The sequence below is a fragment of the Elephantulus edwardii genome, unplaced genomic scaffold (genome assembly GCF_000299155.1).
Source record: "Elephantulus edwardii isolate Elephantulus edwardi_28Jun2011 unplaced genomic scaffold, EleEdw1.0 scaffold00034, whole genome shotgun sequence".
NCBI classification, from domain to species: domain Eukaryota; kingdom Metazoa; phylum Chordata; class Mammalia; order Macroscelidea; family Macroscelididae; genus Elephantulus; species Elephantulus edwardii.
The window spans coordinates 14,042,161-14,055,273 of record NW_006399784.1 but is presented as its reverse complement, the minus strand read 5'-3'; the positions used below and the strand labels follow the sequence as shown (position 1 = coordinate 14,055,273).

Sequence of the window (13,113 nt, the reverse complement as noted above, 5' to 3'; positions counted from 1 at the left end):
AGTAAAGAATTCCAGAAGAATGTCTATTTATGCTTTATTGACTATGTAAAGACATTTGATTGTGTGAATCACAGCAAATTATGGCTAACAATAAAAAGAATGGGAATCCTAGAACACTTAATTGTTCTCAAGAGGAATCTATGCCTAGACCAAAAGGTTGTTGTGTGAACAAAGCAAGGAAAAACTGTTGCTGTTAAGTGCCATCAAGTCCAGTACAACTCACAGTGACTCTATGAACAACACATTTGAACCTTGTCCTATCATGTGCCCTCCTCACACATCCAGACACACTAGAGCCCATTGCAGCAGTCACTGTGTCAATTCATCTGGTTGAGAGTCTTCTACTCCTTCACGGACCCTCTGCCTTTTCACCATGTCCCCTTTTAAGGAATAGTCCCTCCTAGCAACATGGCCAAAGTATGTAAGGTGAACCTTTATACTTTCTCCAACACATATTTGTATTTTCTTGACATTAAGATGCAATCAATATGGAGTAGAAATAATCCAAAGGAAGTAATACTAACATGGTTTAAAATTAAGGAAGACATGCATCAGGGTTGTAACTTCTCTTCATTACCTGTTTAATCTGTATGCTGAGCAATTATATGAGAAGCCGGACTCGATATGAAGAAGAATGTGGCATCTGGATTGGAGGGAGACTCATCAATAACCTGAGTTAGGTAATGATGCTCCCTTGCTTACTGAAAGTGAGAAGGATTTGAAGCACTTACTGCAGAAGATCAAAGGATACAGCTTTCAATATAGATTGCATCTCCATGTCAAGAAAACAAAAATTCTTACCATTGAGCTTAAAAACAACATCATGATAGATCTAGAAAATATTCAAATTTTCAACGATTTCCTCTTTCGTAATTCTACAATTAATACCCTTGGTACTAGCCGTCAGGAAATTAGGAGACACATTGCACTGGGAAAATGCACAGTCGGGGTCCTCTCCAAATTATTGAGAAGTCGTGATGTCAGTTTGAGGACATCTGATTCAGGCCATGGTCTTTTCAGTCACTAGTTATACATCTGATAGCTGGAAAATGAATAAGGAAAAAGAATTGATACCTTTGTTCTATGGTGTCGTAGAAGAGTGCTACATATCCCATGGATGAACAAAAGAACAAACAAGTATGTCTTGGAGAAACTGCAGCTAGAGTGTTCCTTGAATGCAAAGATGATAAAGTTTCGTCTCACATACTTCGAGCATATTTCTAGGAGAGGCTATTCCCTTGAGAAGGGCATCATCCTTGGAAAAGGTGGAGGGCCAACAAAAAAGACCCTCCACCAGATGGACTGACACAGTTACTGCTGCAGTGGGCTGGAGGGTGGCAGGACGTGTGAAGAAGGCACAGGATAGGAGAGGGTTCCAATCTGTTGTTCATAGAGTTGCTATGGGTCTTCCTCAGCTCAGTGGCACCTAAAAAAATCCTTCATGAGCCAAATACCATTGGCCAGTGAGCAGGAGATTTAATGCTTGATTATATTTTATACAAATTTTCAAACTATATTTTCAAACTAAACTAGTCTCTGCTTATTAATCTACTTATTTAGGGATTGATATAATTTGGTAATGTGAGTTTTGGATAATTGGAAATGTTTGTTTCTGAAGTCCACTGGACCTGAATTTGAACCCTACCTCTGTGAGTTTGGAAAATGACCAAAACTTAGATCTATGATCCCTCATATGTTTAGTCAAGAATAATATTAGTGTCATGTGGTTGCTCTGAATATAAAATGATTCTTAAGAGAATTAATGATGGAAATGGTTAATACGTTTGGCTGCTAACTAAAAGGTTGAAAGTTGGAATCCACCAATAATCTTCTAGAAAGAAAGGGCTGGCTCTCTACTTCCTACAAATAAGCCCTGTATAACCTTATAGGGAGCGCTAATGTTATAGTCCATAGGAGTTGCATTGTTTCCCCAAAGCCAGCACTTCTCTGATGATTCAAATGCACCAGCTGCTCCTCTGGAGAAGTATAGGCAATCTCCTGTGTGACTTGTTGTTGTTGCTTTATGTACTGTAGAGTCTGAACCAACCCATAGCTGACTCTCTGGCAGGTTTGCAGAGGCAGTTAATTGCACAGGAGGAGATTGTTCATCTTTCTCTCATAGAGCAGCTGGTAGATTTGAACCATGTGCCTTTGATTTGCAGTACAGCTTCTTGCCACTGGAGCTCCTGTGTGATTTTCAGCCTCTGGAGAGTGAGCTGAGGAAGTTCTGACTAAGTGACAATGAGTTTGGAGAATTAAGTGTAAATATAGTTCCTGATACTGTGCCTGACACATACAGGTGCTGAAAAATAAAGATACTTTTTCACCTTTTTTCCTTTTTTGTGTCTTTTGGGGTTTTCCCCATGAGTGGAAATAGCCAATAGGTTCAGTTAATCGAGAGTTTATCATTGTTAATAAGCTGAATTCATGAGTCAAATGTTTCTGTGACTAATAAATGGGCTGTGAATTGAGTGAGAATTGACAAAAGCAAATGTGTGAGAAAAAAATACATCAGCCTGTACGTTTGTTTGGCTTAAGTGAGCCTCTACAATGAAAGACTTTCTCAGTTTGCCCCAATATTGTCTAGACTGCTTTTCAGAAACCCTTGCAAATCCCAGAACATCCACCTCGTGATCGGTTGTTCTTTAGAAGATAAAGAGGCTTTCAGTCTGATTACATTATTTTAGAGCCATTTTACTCATTTTGTAGGCCAGCGGCTTTTTCTTATTTTTACAGTTATCATTCTCAATTGAAATAATATTTTTCTAATGACAAGTCGATATTTCAGTTCTGAAAATATATAACTGTGAAGTAGTATCTGTTGTTTTGCTTGTTTTGTTTTCTTTTTGAAGGTTTTATGCTAGGATAGCATAAAGGTACCAGTTTATATTATTCTGTATTTTCAGAATGCCTAGCATAATGAAATTATATAGAAATTGTCAGCACTAAGAAAAGATTGATTTAGATTTAGCGTCTCTTAAAACTGTGGTATTCCACTCCTGTGAACTGAAACTGAATCAAATGAGTTATAAAAGTGGAAATCAGTACTTTGCTTTGAGGGAATTTCAGAGGAAATTACATTCTATTCGGTATATTTAAAAGATGCATATTATGAATTTTTTTTAAATTACTAAAATATTCTGCTCATTTTTAAATGGACATTTCCAAAAGAATTGTTTTCTGCTGACAATTGCATATGACTTTATGGGCTTCACTTTCACATTTGTCATTTTTAGACTTCCTAAGTGAGTGAGAGAGTGTGTGTGTGTGTGTGTGTGTGTGTGTGTGTGTGAAGAGAGTGACTCATTTTCCTGTTCTTTCTCCTGCCCTTAGATGCTCCTGTCACTATTATCCTTGATTTGATAGTGGCATCTCTTTGTGGGTCTCACATACACAGACCAGCTCCCAGGAGATTGGCAGTCGGGTGAGAGGCTACCAACACCATGTTCTGCACGAAACTGAAGGATCTCAAGATCACAGGAGAGTGTCCTTTCTCCTTACTGACTCCGGGTCAGGTTCCAAAAGAACTAGCTGAGGATGCTGCTGGAGGCACAGAGAGCAGCAAGGCAGCTTCCCCCGTCTGCCAGGATGTTCCTGAGAAAAATGTCCAAGGAGATCTTCCTCAAAGAAAGACCAGTCGGAGCCGAGTCTATCTTCACACTTTGGCCGAGAGTATTTGCAAACTGATTTTCCCGGAGGTGAGTTCTTGCCCTTTAGAGATTTTTTTTTTTGACATTTTGAAACTGTGAAAGAATATTGTGCAAAATGAGAGCATAAACAGTTGCTTTCTCACTTCAAAGACTATAATGAATATAGGATATTTTCTTGAAACATAGAAAAATATTTATTTAAAACACTCGTATACTTAAATTGTACTTAAAATGTTTAAAATTTATATTCTTTCAAAGGAATATTCTTAGGAGCCTGATAGCTTTGAACATCTGCTCAGTCTTCCTGAGCCTTAATGTCCTCATCTGCAAAATGGCTATAATAAGAATACTTACCCTCTGGTGCTTCAATGACTATTTTGTTGAATCATACAGCATGGTTTTTAGCATACCATAACTACTCAGAAAATCTTAACTAAACTGAATGTCATTTTAACTTAATTTAAAATTAAATTTCCCCCTTTAATACTGAAGGGTATCATGTGTGCTTTTTGCTCATGTGCAGAAATGTGAAAATATCCCTTTTTCTGAAATTCTGAATCCTAAGTCTCTGTTTGAACATGAGTTGGCTTGCTCTGTGGGGTCAGAGTCCTGATACAGCTCCGGACACCATGTGTTAAGTTTTAGACACCGTCCGTCAGTCTACAGTAAAGGAAACTTTGTAGACCCAGTATTAACCTTGAATAGGCCATGTATTTTATTACCATAATCAGTTCTCATGGTAGCAGCAACCAAAAAATGAAATAACATGTTATGTTGGGAAAAATCTGCTGACAAGGACCTTTTCAAATTGCTAAAGAGCAAAGATGTCTGTTTAAAGACTAAAGTGCACTTGATCCAAACTATACATAACTTTTTTTAGTTCCTTCCTGTGCACCTGAAAGTTGGACGGTGACTAAGAAAGACTGAAGAAGAATCGATCCTTTGAAATGTGGCATAAGAGAAGAGTACTGAAGATCCTGTGGACTGTCAAAAGAATAAACAAGTCTGTCTTGGAAAAAAATGCAAGCAGGCTCCTCTTTTGAGGCAAGGATAAGGAAACTTTGTCACACATACTTGGGGCAGCCCTTGGAGAAAGACATCATGTTGGAAAGGTCAGAAAATTGAGAGAGAGATGCCAATGAGATGAACTGGCATGGTGTCTGCAACGGTGGATTGAGCGTGGGTGAATTGTGAGTATGGAGTACAATAGGACAAGGTACTGCTCTGTTGTTCACAGGGTCGTTAGGAGTCAGAGTCAACTTGACAGTGTCAAGCAATAAAAGCAATGGGCCTTATATATTAACAACCTGCAGAGTTCCCTGTATGGGCTAAAGAAAAGGACAGTTGAGAGTGCTCATGACATCTTCCTCTCTGTGTCAATATTTACTCAAACCAACACAATCTCACTGCCATCAAATTGGTTCTGACTCATTACATTCCAGGTTTCTGAGGCTTTAAATCTAAGCATGAAGAGGCTGCTCCTATTTCTTTCTTGGAACTGTTGGTGGATTCAAATGAATGGCCTTGGGTTTAGCAACACAACTCACTAATTTCTCTGCCACCAGCCAAGTTCAACTTGCTAGATAAAGTCAGATTCTGGCTATAATAGCATACTGACAATTTTTCCTTTATTTAATACAAGTCCTCTGTTCTCTGTATAGCACTGAACAGATAGATCTGCTGTGAACAAGACATCTTTCACCTTCAAGAAGTAGAAGGAAATATAAGTGACTTGACCAAAATCATACAGCTCTGATAGAACAATATTTGCTGTAAGCAATATGAACTCGAACAACTAACAAGGAACTTTACGCTGAAGCTAACAGGATAAAATATGCATTAGGATAAAGAGAGAGTTTTGAAGGAGCTTATTCTAGTAGAAGATACTAGCACAGTAGTGCTTTAGATAATGGCTTTGAAATGGAGATACTTAATTATTGTCACTCCAATTGCTAGAGAGCCAGCTTTGGCTGGGAATCAGTTTATATAGCTTTTTTTGGATAGTTCCTTTGTAGCACAGTCTGGGGAACAGTTGGCTGTCTCATTTGCAGGCATAGGGCGAGTGCAGAGAGGAGCAGATGGTGATGATGGGGAAGCCGGATCACTCTTGCTGAGGCCTGTCATTATCATGCTGACTTCACTGCTTGGTTTGGGAAATGTTGAATTCCTGCCGTAGGCATCATGCACGTTTTGAAATCTCTGTTAAACCATTTCTAGTGCTAAATATAAAGTATGCTCACAGTCTAATGGATAAAGAGTTGAGCTGCTATCCTGAAGATGGTACCTCATTGACAGTGTGAATCCACAAATGACCCCACAGAGGGAGGACAGGTAGTGTCTTAGCCTCCAGAAACTCACTCAAAGATCAGCTGCGAGTAGATTTTGCCTCCATAGCACTGAGTGAACACTGACTATTAAATGTGGTTTGTTTATGGGCTCATTAAAATAATTATCAAGGTTTGACCACAGTCTCATGTCACGAAGAAGTCAAGGCCCTGAGAATTCTAGGAGGTGGAGGACTATTTGGTGTTAGTGACTAGAAGTTTTATTTCTAGCTGAGACAAGGAATAACATCAAGTTGGATATATTCAATCTCTGGTACCAAAACTTTTACTCATTATTGATCTACAGGGTATTTTTTTCTCTTTAACTTATTCTTTTCTCAGCTAACTTGCTATTAGTTTCAGTGTTAACAAGCCACAAAGAGAGATACACGACAGCATTTGACAATGCCATATAGTTTTTTAAACGCCATAATTGTTTTCTTAGAGAAAAAATGCTGAATATATTATCATCTACTAACTTAGTAGTTGAAGATGTCATTCCAGAGTGATGGAACATTAAATATTAGAAGGAACTTACTGATTACTTCTCAAGTAATTATTTGAGAATCTGGACTCTATGAAGAGGAAGAAGCTGAACTCCATAAAGAGGAATATGGTATAAGAATTGGAGGGAGACTCATCAATAATCTGCATTATGCAGATGACACAATCTTGCTTGCTGAAAATGAGGAGGACTTTAAGCACTTGTTGCAGAAGATCAAGAAATGGAGCCTTCTGTATGAAATCTCAATGTCAAGAAAACAAAGATTTTTACCACTGGACCAGTAGACGGCATCATGATGGGTGGAGAGGAAATTGAAACTGTCAACAGCTTCATTTTGCTCGAATCCACAATTGACAGCCTTGGTGCCAGCAGTCAAGAAATAAGAAGATGCATTTGCACTGGGAATATCTGCAGTTAGAGACCTTTCTAAATCATTGACAAGTAGTGATGTCAGTTTGAGGAATACGTTTTTCCAATCTGACAGAAATAAGAACAATTATGAGAATACTATAAACTACTAGATACCATCAAAGTAAATTAACTTGATAAATTTTTAGCAATGGAGTGTTAACAATGATGTAAGAAGAAATAGAAGTATGAATATGACACTATATGAACTGAGTTTGATGTGCTTCTTATTCAAGCCATAGTCTCCGATTACTAGCAATGTATCTGAGAACTGAATAGTGAATAACAATGTCAGAAGAATTATTGATGCCTTTGAGCCGTGGTGTTAGAGAAGAGCACTGAACATCCCATGAATGGCCAAGAGAATGAACAGATATGTCTTGGAGAAGGTGCAGCCAGAGTGCTTTTTTGGAGGCAAGAACAATTAGGCTTCATCTCACACACTTTGTTCATGTTGCTAGGAAGGACTATTCCTTGGAGAAGGACATGATGCAGGGAAGGGTAGAGGGTTAGCAAGGAGGACATGATGCAGGGAAGGGTAGAGGGCTGGCAAGGGAGAGGAAGCCCCTCGACCAGGTGGATTGACATGGTGAGTGCTGCAATATGCTCTGTTTGTCAGGAACTGTGACGATGGCACTGGATAGAATAGGCTTCAGAGCTTTTCTTCATAGGTTTGCTATGAGTCGTACTCAACTCAGGAGCACCTAACAACAATTGATCACTTAATCCAGACTATTCATTTTAAAAAAAAAAATGAGGCAGAAAATTTGATCACTTGTTTAAGGTGTAACAGATAATTCTGGAGCTGGAAAATAAATCTCTAATTAATAATTCATTGTTTTTTCTGCAACAGTATTATTTAATATTTTTTTCCTTTATATTTCTTCTAAAAAATCCTATAAGTTCATCAGGATTAATGTTTATAAGGAGGTGTTCTGACGCCACAGTACAGAGCAGAGCATGTTGTAAGGCTAACTAAAAGTTCATTGGTTCAGTCCACCAGGAAGAAAAGACGGGCAATCTCCTCCCATGAAAACTTGTGTGTTGATGTGTGCCATTGAGTCAGAACAGACTCATAGCTGACCTTCCAGTGTGTTTTCAGAGGCAGCTAATGACACAGAAAGAGGTTGTCTTCCTCTCAAGGAATGTCTGTGGGTCCAATCTGCTTACCTTTGGGTTGGCAGTGTAGCTTCTCACCTCTGGGCCACCAGAGCTCCCTAATTAAGATTTAGAGCCTCAGATACTTCAGAAATGTAGAGTCACTCTGAATTGGATTTGACTTCACAATCCTGGTTCATGTCTTTAAAGAGTTTGTAGTGATATTATGAAATGTTGTTACTATTGTTCAGTACTGTTGAGTTAGAACCAGCCTGTGTGTGTGTAGCTGACCCTCTGGCAGGTTTTCAGAAGCTGTTAATCTCATGGGAGGAGACTGGCCATCCTTCTCTTGCGGAGTAGCTGGTGGATTCGAACCATGAGCATTCATGATTGCATCTTAGGTTCTTACCACTAGGCCACCATAAGTGATAGCATATGAGAAGCCACTCAGTAGCAGCCCTCCAGTGGTTGATTGTGTAACCTAAAGCCCCAAAAGGAGCTGTGGCAGCTCGTCTTAAAACTTAGATTCTGCTCCTGGCTTTACTGTGGATTTGTCTCATCTCAGAGTCTGGTTGCAAGGTATATCACAGGTACTAGAGCACCAATAGTAAGGAACTGAATTACATGAAGAAGAACAAACATTGACAGAAGATTCAAAATACAGCCTTCTATATGGACTGCTAGGAGTAAAAACCAGTTTTGTCCTCGAGAGAGTGAAACCAGGCTGCTCCTTGGAGGCAAGGATTCTGAAGCTTCGTCTGACATACTTTGAGCATGTTGCAAGGAGGGACCAGTCCTTGGAGAGGGACATCATGCTTGGAAGGATAAAAAGACAGCGCAGGAGAGGAGGCCCCTTGATGAGATGGATCAATTCAGTGACTGGGGTAATGGGTGTAGGTGTGTCAGAGACAATAAGAATGGTACAGGGGTAGAGCAGAATTTAGGGCTATTGCAGATAGATAGGGTCACTATGAGTCGCGACGAGTGATTTGACAGCACATAACAACAGCAAAAACAATATATGCAGATGAATATGAGAGCTGGACAATGATATAAGATGAATTGATGCCTTTTAGCTCTGATGTTGGAGAAGAGTACTGAATATCCCATGGACTGTCAAAAAAACAAACATATGTTTTGGCAAATGTGCAGCAAAAATGCCCCTTAGAGGCAAAAATGAAAAGCTTTATCTCATACTTTGGACTTGTTGCTAGGAGAGGGTATTCCTTGGAGAGGGATACTTCATATGCTGGTGAGGTTGTGGAAAAACTGGAACTCTTATTCATTGTTGGTAGGAGTGTAAAATGGTGCAACAACTATGGAAGGCAGTATGACGCTTTCTCAAAAAATTGCAAATAGAAATATTATTTGACCCAGCAATTCCACTACTGGGAATTTACCCTAAAGAAACCATAACCAGCACCCAAGCAGTTATACGCACACCCATGTTTATTGCAGTTTTGTTCACAATAGCGAAGAGCTGGAAACAATCCAAGTGCCCATCAACAAACGAATGGATAGAAAAACTCTGGTATATTCACACAATGGAATACTATGCAGCATTGAAAAACAAGGAACTCATGTAATATCATGCAAAATGGATGACTCTGGAGGACATTATGCTGAGTGAAATATCTCAGTCAAAAAAGGACAAATATTGCATAGGGCCACTGTTGTAAAACAGGACTGACATTGGTGCTGGGGGAAGGTAGAGAAGGAGGAGAGAAATGAGATATACTGCATTGAAACAGATGAGGGAGAGAACTGTTTAAAAGAGATATACGATTGGGCATTATTACATGACAGGAGTCCAGAAGGAAGGTTGCAAAGTGGAGTGGACTTAGGGAGAGGAATTGCATAACAATGAAAGAGTTTTACTTTTCAAGAAGAGTGAATTGGAGCGGAGGAGGCGGGCAGGGAGAAAAGTGCAACAGTGAGTGACTGGAAACCTTAAGTCTCTGTAAACTTTCATTAAAATTAATTTAAAAAAATTAATTAAAAAATATTGTTCAAAAAAGGAAAGTTCGTGTGCCAGCAAAAGAGAGGAAAACTCTGCTAATGGGTTGAAACAACAACTGCAGCAATGGGTTTGAATCTGTAGGAGTTTGTGAGAATGGCACAGGATAGGACAAGTTTCAGATCTGTTGTTCATAGGGTCGGTATGGGTTGTACTAGACTGAAGGGCAGATGACACAGCCTTGTTTGCTGACAGTGAAGAGGATTAGCACTTAATAGTGAATCAAAGACTAAGTAGTCTGCTGAACAGCTTGTACCCTACCTAAAACAAAAATCCTCATAAACAGAAAAATAAGCAACCTCGTGATAAATGGAGAAAAGATTGAAGTTGCAGAGAATGTCATTTTACTGGATCCACAATCAACAGCCATGGAAGCAGCTGTCAAAAAATCAAAAGACTTATTATGTTGGGCAAATCTATTTCCGAGGACTTACTTAAAGAGCTCAAAAAGCAAGGATGTCACCTTGGATTGAAACATATGAATGATTGTGACGATAGTGCGGGACCAGGCAATGTTTAATACTTTAGGGTCATGATGAGTCTGAATTGACTTAACTGCACCTAACTGCAGCGTAACAACATGATATCAATGCTTTCTCTAGGATGTGAGCACATTTTCCTTATGGAAAACAAGTCCTGATTTAAATTGGAAAACCAGGAAATATATTTTCACTACCAGCCCCAGTAAAGAGAAGAGATCCTTTCTCCTTTCTTCTTCTAATGACTTCAGTCTTTCCAACTGGCCAGATTCCACATCTGTATGAGGTACTTGAAGAGATCAAAGCTGGGATCAGGCATACATACCTTCCTCATCTCTGCTTTCACAACAGTAAAGGAATCTTTTGCAGGAGATTTTCTATTTTCTTTCAATAAATGTAAGATTTATTTTCTAGACTATATGGACACTTTGAAAATTGAAAGTACTATTCCTAATCCATTTCATTAAAGCAGACTTTTACTGTATTTTGTTAATTGCTTCATATAGCTAATGGAAACTCTAATGGAAGAGTAATTAGCTCTTATAGAATATGGAATTCCTAATAACCACTCTAACTTTTGTTTTCACTTTCCTCTGGATAAAGTTCCAGGGGGAAATGTCAGTTGCACACATTTACATGTATGTATTTTGTGGAATGCAAAAACAAAAGTCAGTACCATTTTCCCATTTTTTGGTTGTTGTTATTATGTGCCGTCAAGTGGCCTGCAATTTATAATGACCCTATGCACGACAGCCCTAAACACTGCTCTATCCTGTGCCAATCTTATTGTCTAAGACACACCTACCCCCATTACCCAAGTCACTGAATCAATCTACCTCACCGAGGGTCTCCCTCTCCTGCGCTGACCCTCCACCCCTTCAAGCATGATATCCCTCTCCAAGGACTGATCCCTCGTTGCAATATATCCAAAGTATGTCAGACAGAACTTCAGAATCCTTGTCTCCAAGGACCAGCCTATCTTCACTCTCTCTGGGACTAACTTGTTTGTTCTCCTAGCAGTCCATGGTTTATTGAATACTCTTCTCCAACATCACAGCTCAAAGACATCAATTCTCCTTCTCCCATCCCTAATCATTTTCCAGCTCTCAGATGCATAGCAAGTAATTGCAAAGACCACAGCCTATATCAGGCACATCATAGTCTCCAGATTGATATCATTGCTCTTCAGTACTTTGGAGAGGTCTCTGATGGCAGACTTTACCAGTGCAATTCATCTTTTGATTTCCTGGCTGCTGATACCAAAAGTGTTGATTATGGAGCCAAGGAAACTGAAGCTGTTGACAATCTCAATCTCTTCACCATCCATCGTGATGTTGCTAATTGGCCTAGTGGTGATAATCTTTTTCTCAATATTTAGCTTCAATCCATATTGAAGGCTGCAGTCCTTGACCCTCTGCAGCAAGTGCTTCAGCTTCTCCTCAGTTTCAGCAAGCAGGGTTATGTCATCTGTATAACACAGATTATTGATGAGTCTACCTCCAATCCTGATGCCACATTTCTCCTCATAGAGCCCAGTCTTCCAGATAATCTGCTCTGCATATAGATTGAAAAGATATGTAGATAGGTCACATCCTTAGCATGCACCCTTCCCAATTTTGAACCATGCAGTATTTCCTTGCTCTGTTCTGATGACTATGATCAATGTTGTTGTTAGGTGCCGTCCAGTCGAGTATGACTCATAGCACCCTAGGAACAAACAATCCTGTTCTATCTGTGCCACCTTCATACTTCCTGACACACAAGAGCCCATTGCAGTGGTCACTGTGTCAGTCTACCTGATTGAGGGTCTTCCTCTCCTTCACCAACCCTTACCCTTCCCAACATCATGTCCTCCTCCAAGGAATAACCCCTCCTAGCAACATGTGAGCCAAACCTTCAAGTATGTGAGCCAAACCGTCATTGTTCCTGCCTCCAAAGAGCACTCCAGCTGCACCCTCTCCAACACTTACCTCTTTGTTCTCTTGTCTGTCCATGGAATGTTCAGTGCTTCTCTCCAACTCTGCAGCTCAAAGGTGTCAATTCTTTTTCTGTTATCCTTATTCATTGTTCAGCATTCAGATGCATAGCAGATACTCGGAAAGAACTTTGCCTGAATCACAAGCACGTTAGTCCACAAACTGACACCATTACTCCTCAATAATTTAGAGAGGTCTCTGACTGCAACTTTTCCCAGTGCAATGTGCCTCCTTATTTCCTGACTGCTGGTACTAAGAGTGTTAATTATGGATCCAAGAAAAATGAAACTCTTGACAGTTTCAATCTCCTCTCCATCCATCATAACTCTGCCTATTGGTCCTGTGGTAAGAATCTTTGTTTTCTTGATATTGAGATGCAATGTGTACTGAAGGCTGCATTCCTTGATCTTCTGCAACACTGACTGCTTCAAACTCTCCTCGCTTTCATCAAGCAACGTTGTGTCATCTATGTTGTTGTTGCTGTTATGTGCCGTTGAGTCGTTTCCGACTCATAGCGACCCGATGCACAACAGCCCTAAACCCTGCTCTATCCTGCGCCAACCGCACCGCCACTGACACACCCATCCAGATTATCCCAGTCACCAAATCAATCCATCTCATAGACAGTCTTCCCCTCCTGCGCTGTCCCTCCACCC

General features: G+C 39.8%; 1 protein-coding gene across 1 annotated transcript in view; it reads left to right on the top strand.

Annotated features, from left to right (window-relative positions):
* The first annotated feature begins 3,338 nt into the window (after positions 1–3,338).
* The window catches only part of GUCY1A3 (guanylate cyclase 1, soluble, alpha 3), a 53,574-nt gene continuing 43,799 nt past the window's right edge, over positions 3,339–13,113 (top strand). Inside the window, exon 1 of the mRNA XM_006884452.1 lies at positions 3,339–3,698. Coding sequence (XP_006884514.1) covers positions 3,444–3,698 — 255 coding nt within the window. The 5' untranslated portion in view covers positions 3,339–3,443. The remainder of the gene's footprint in view (positions 3,699–13,113) is intronic.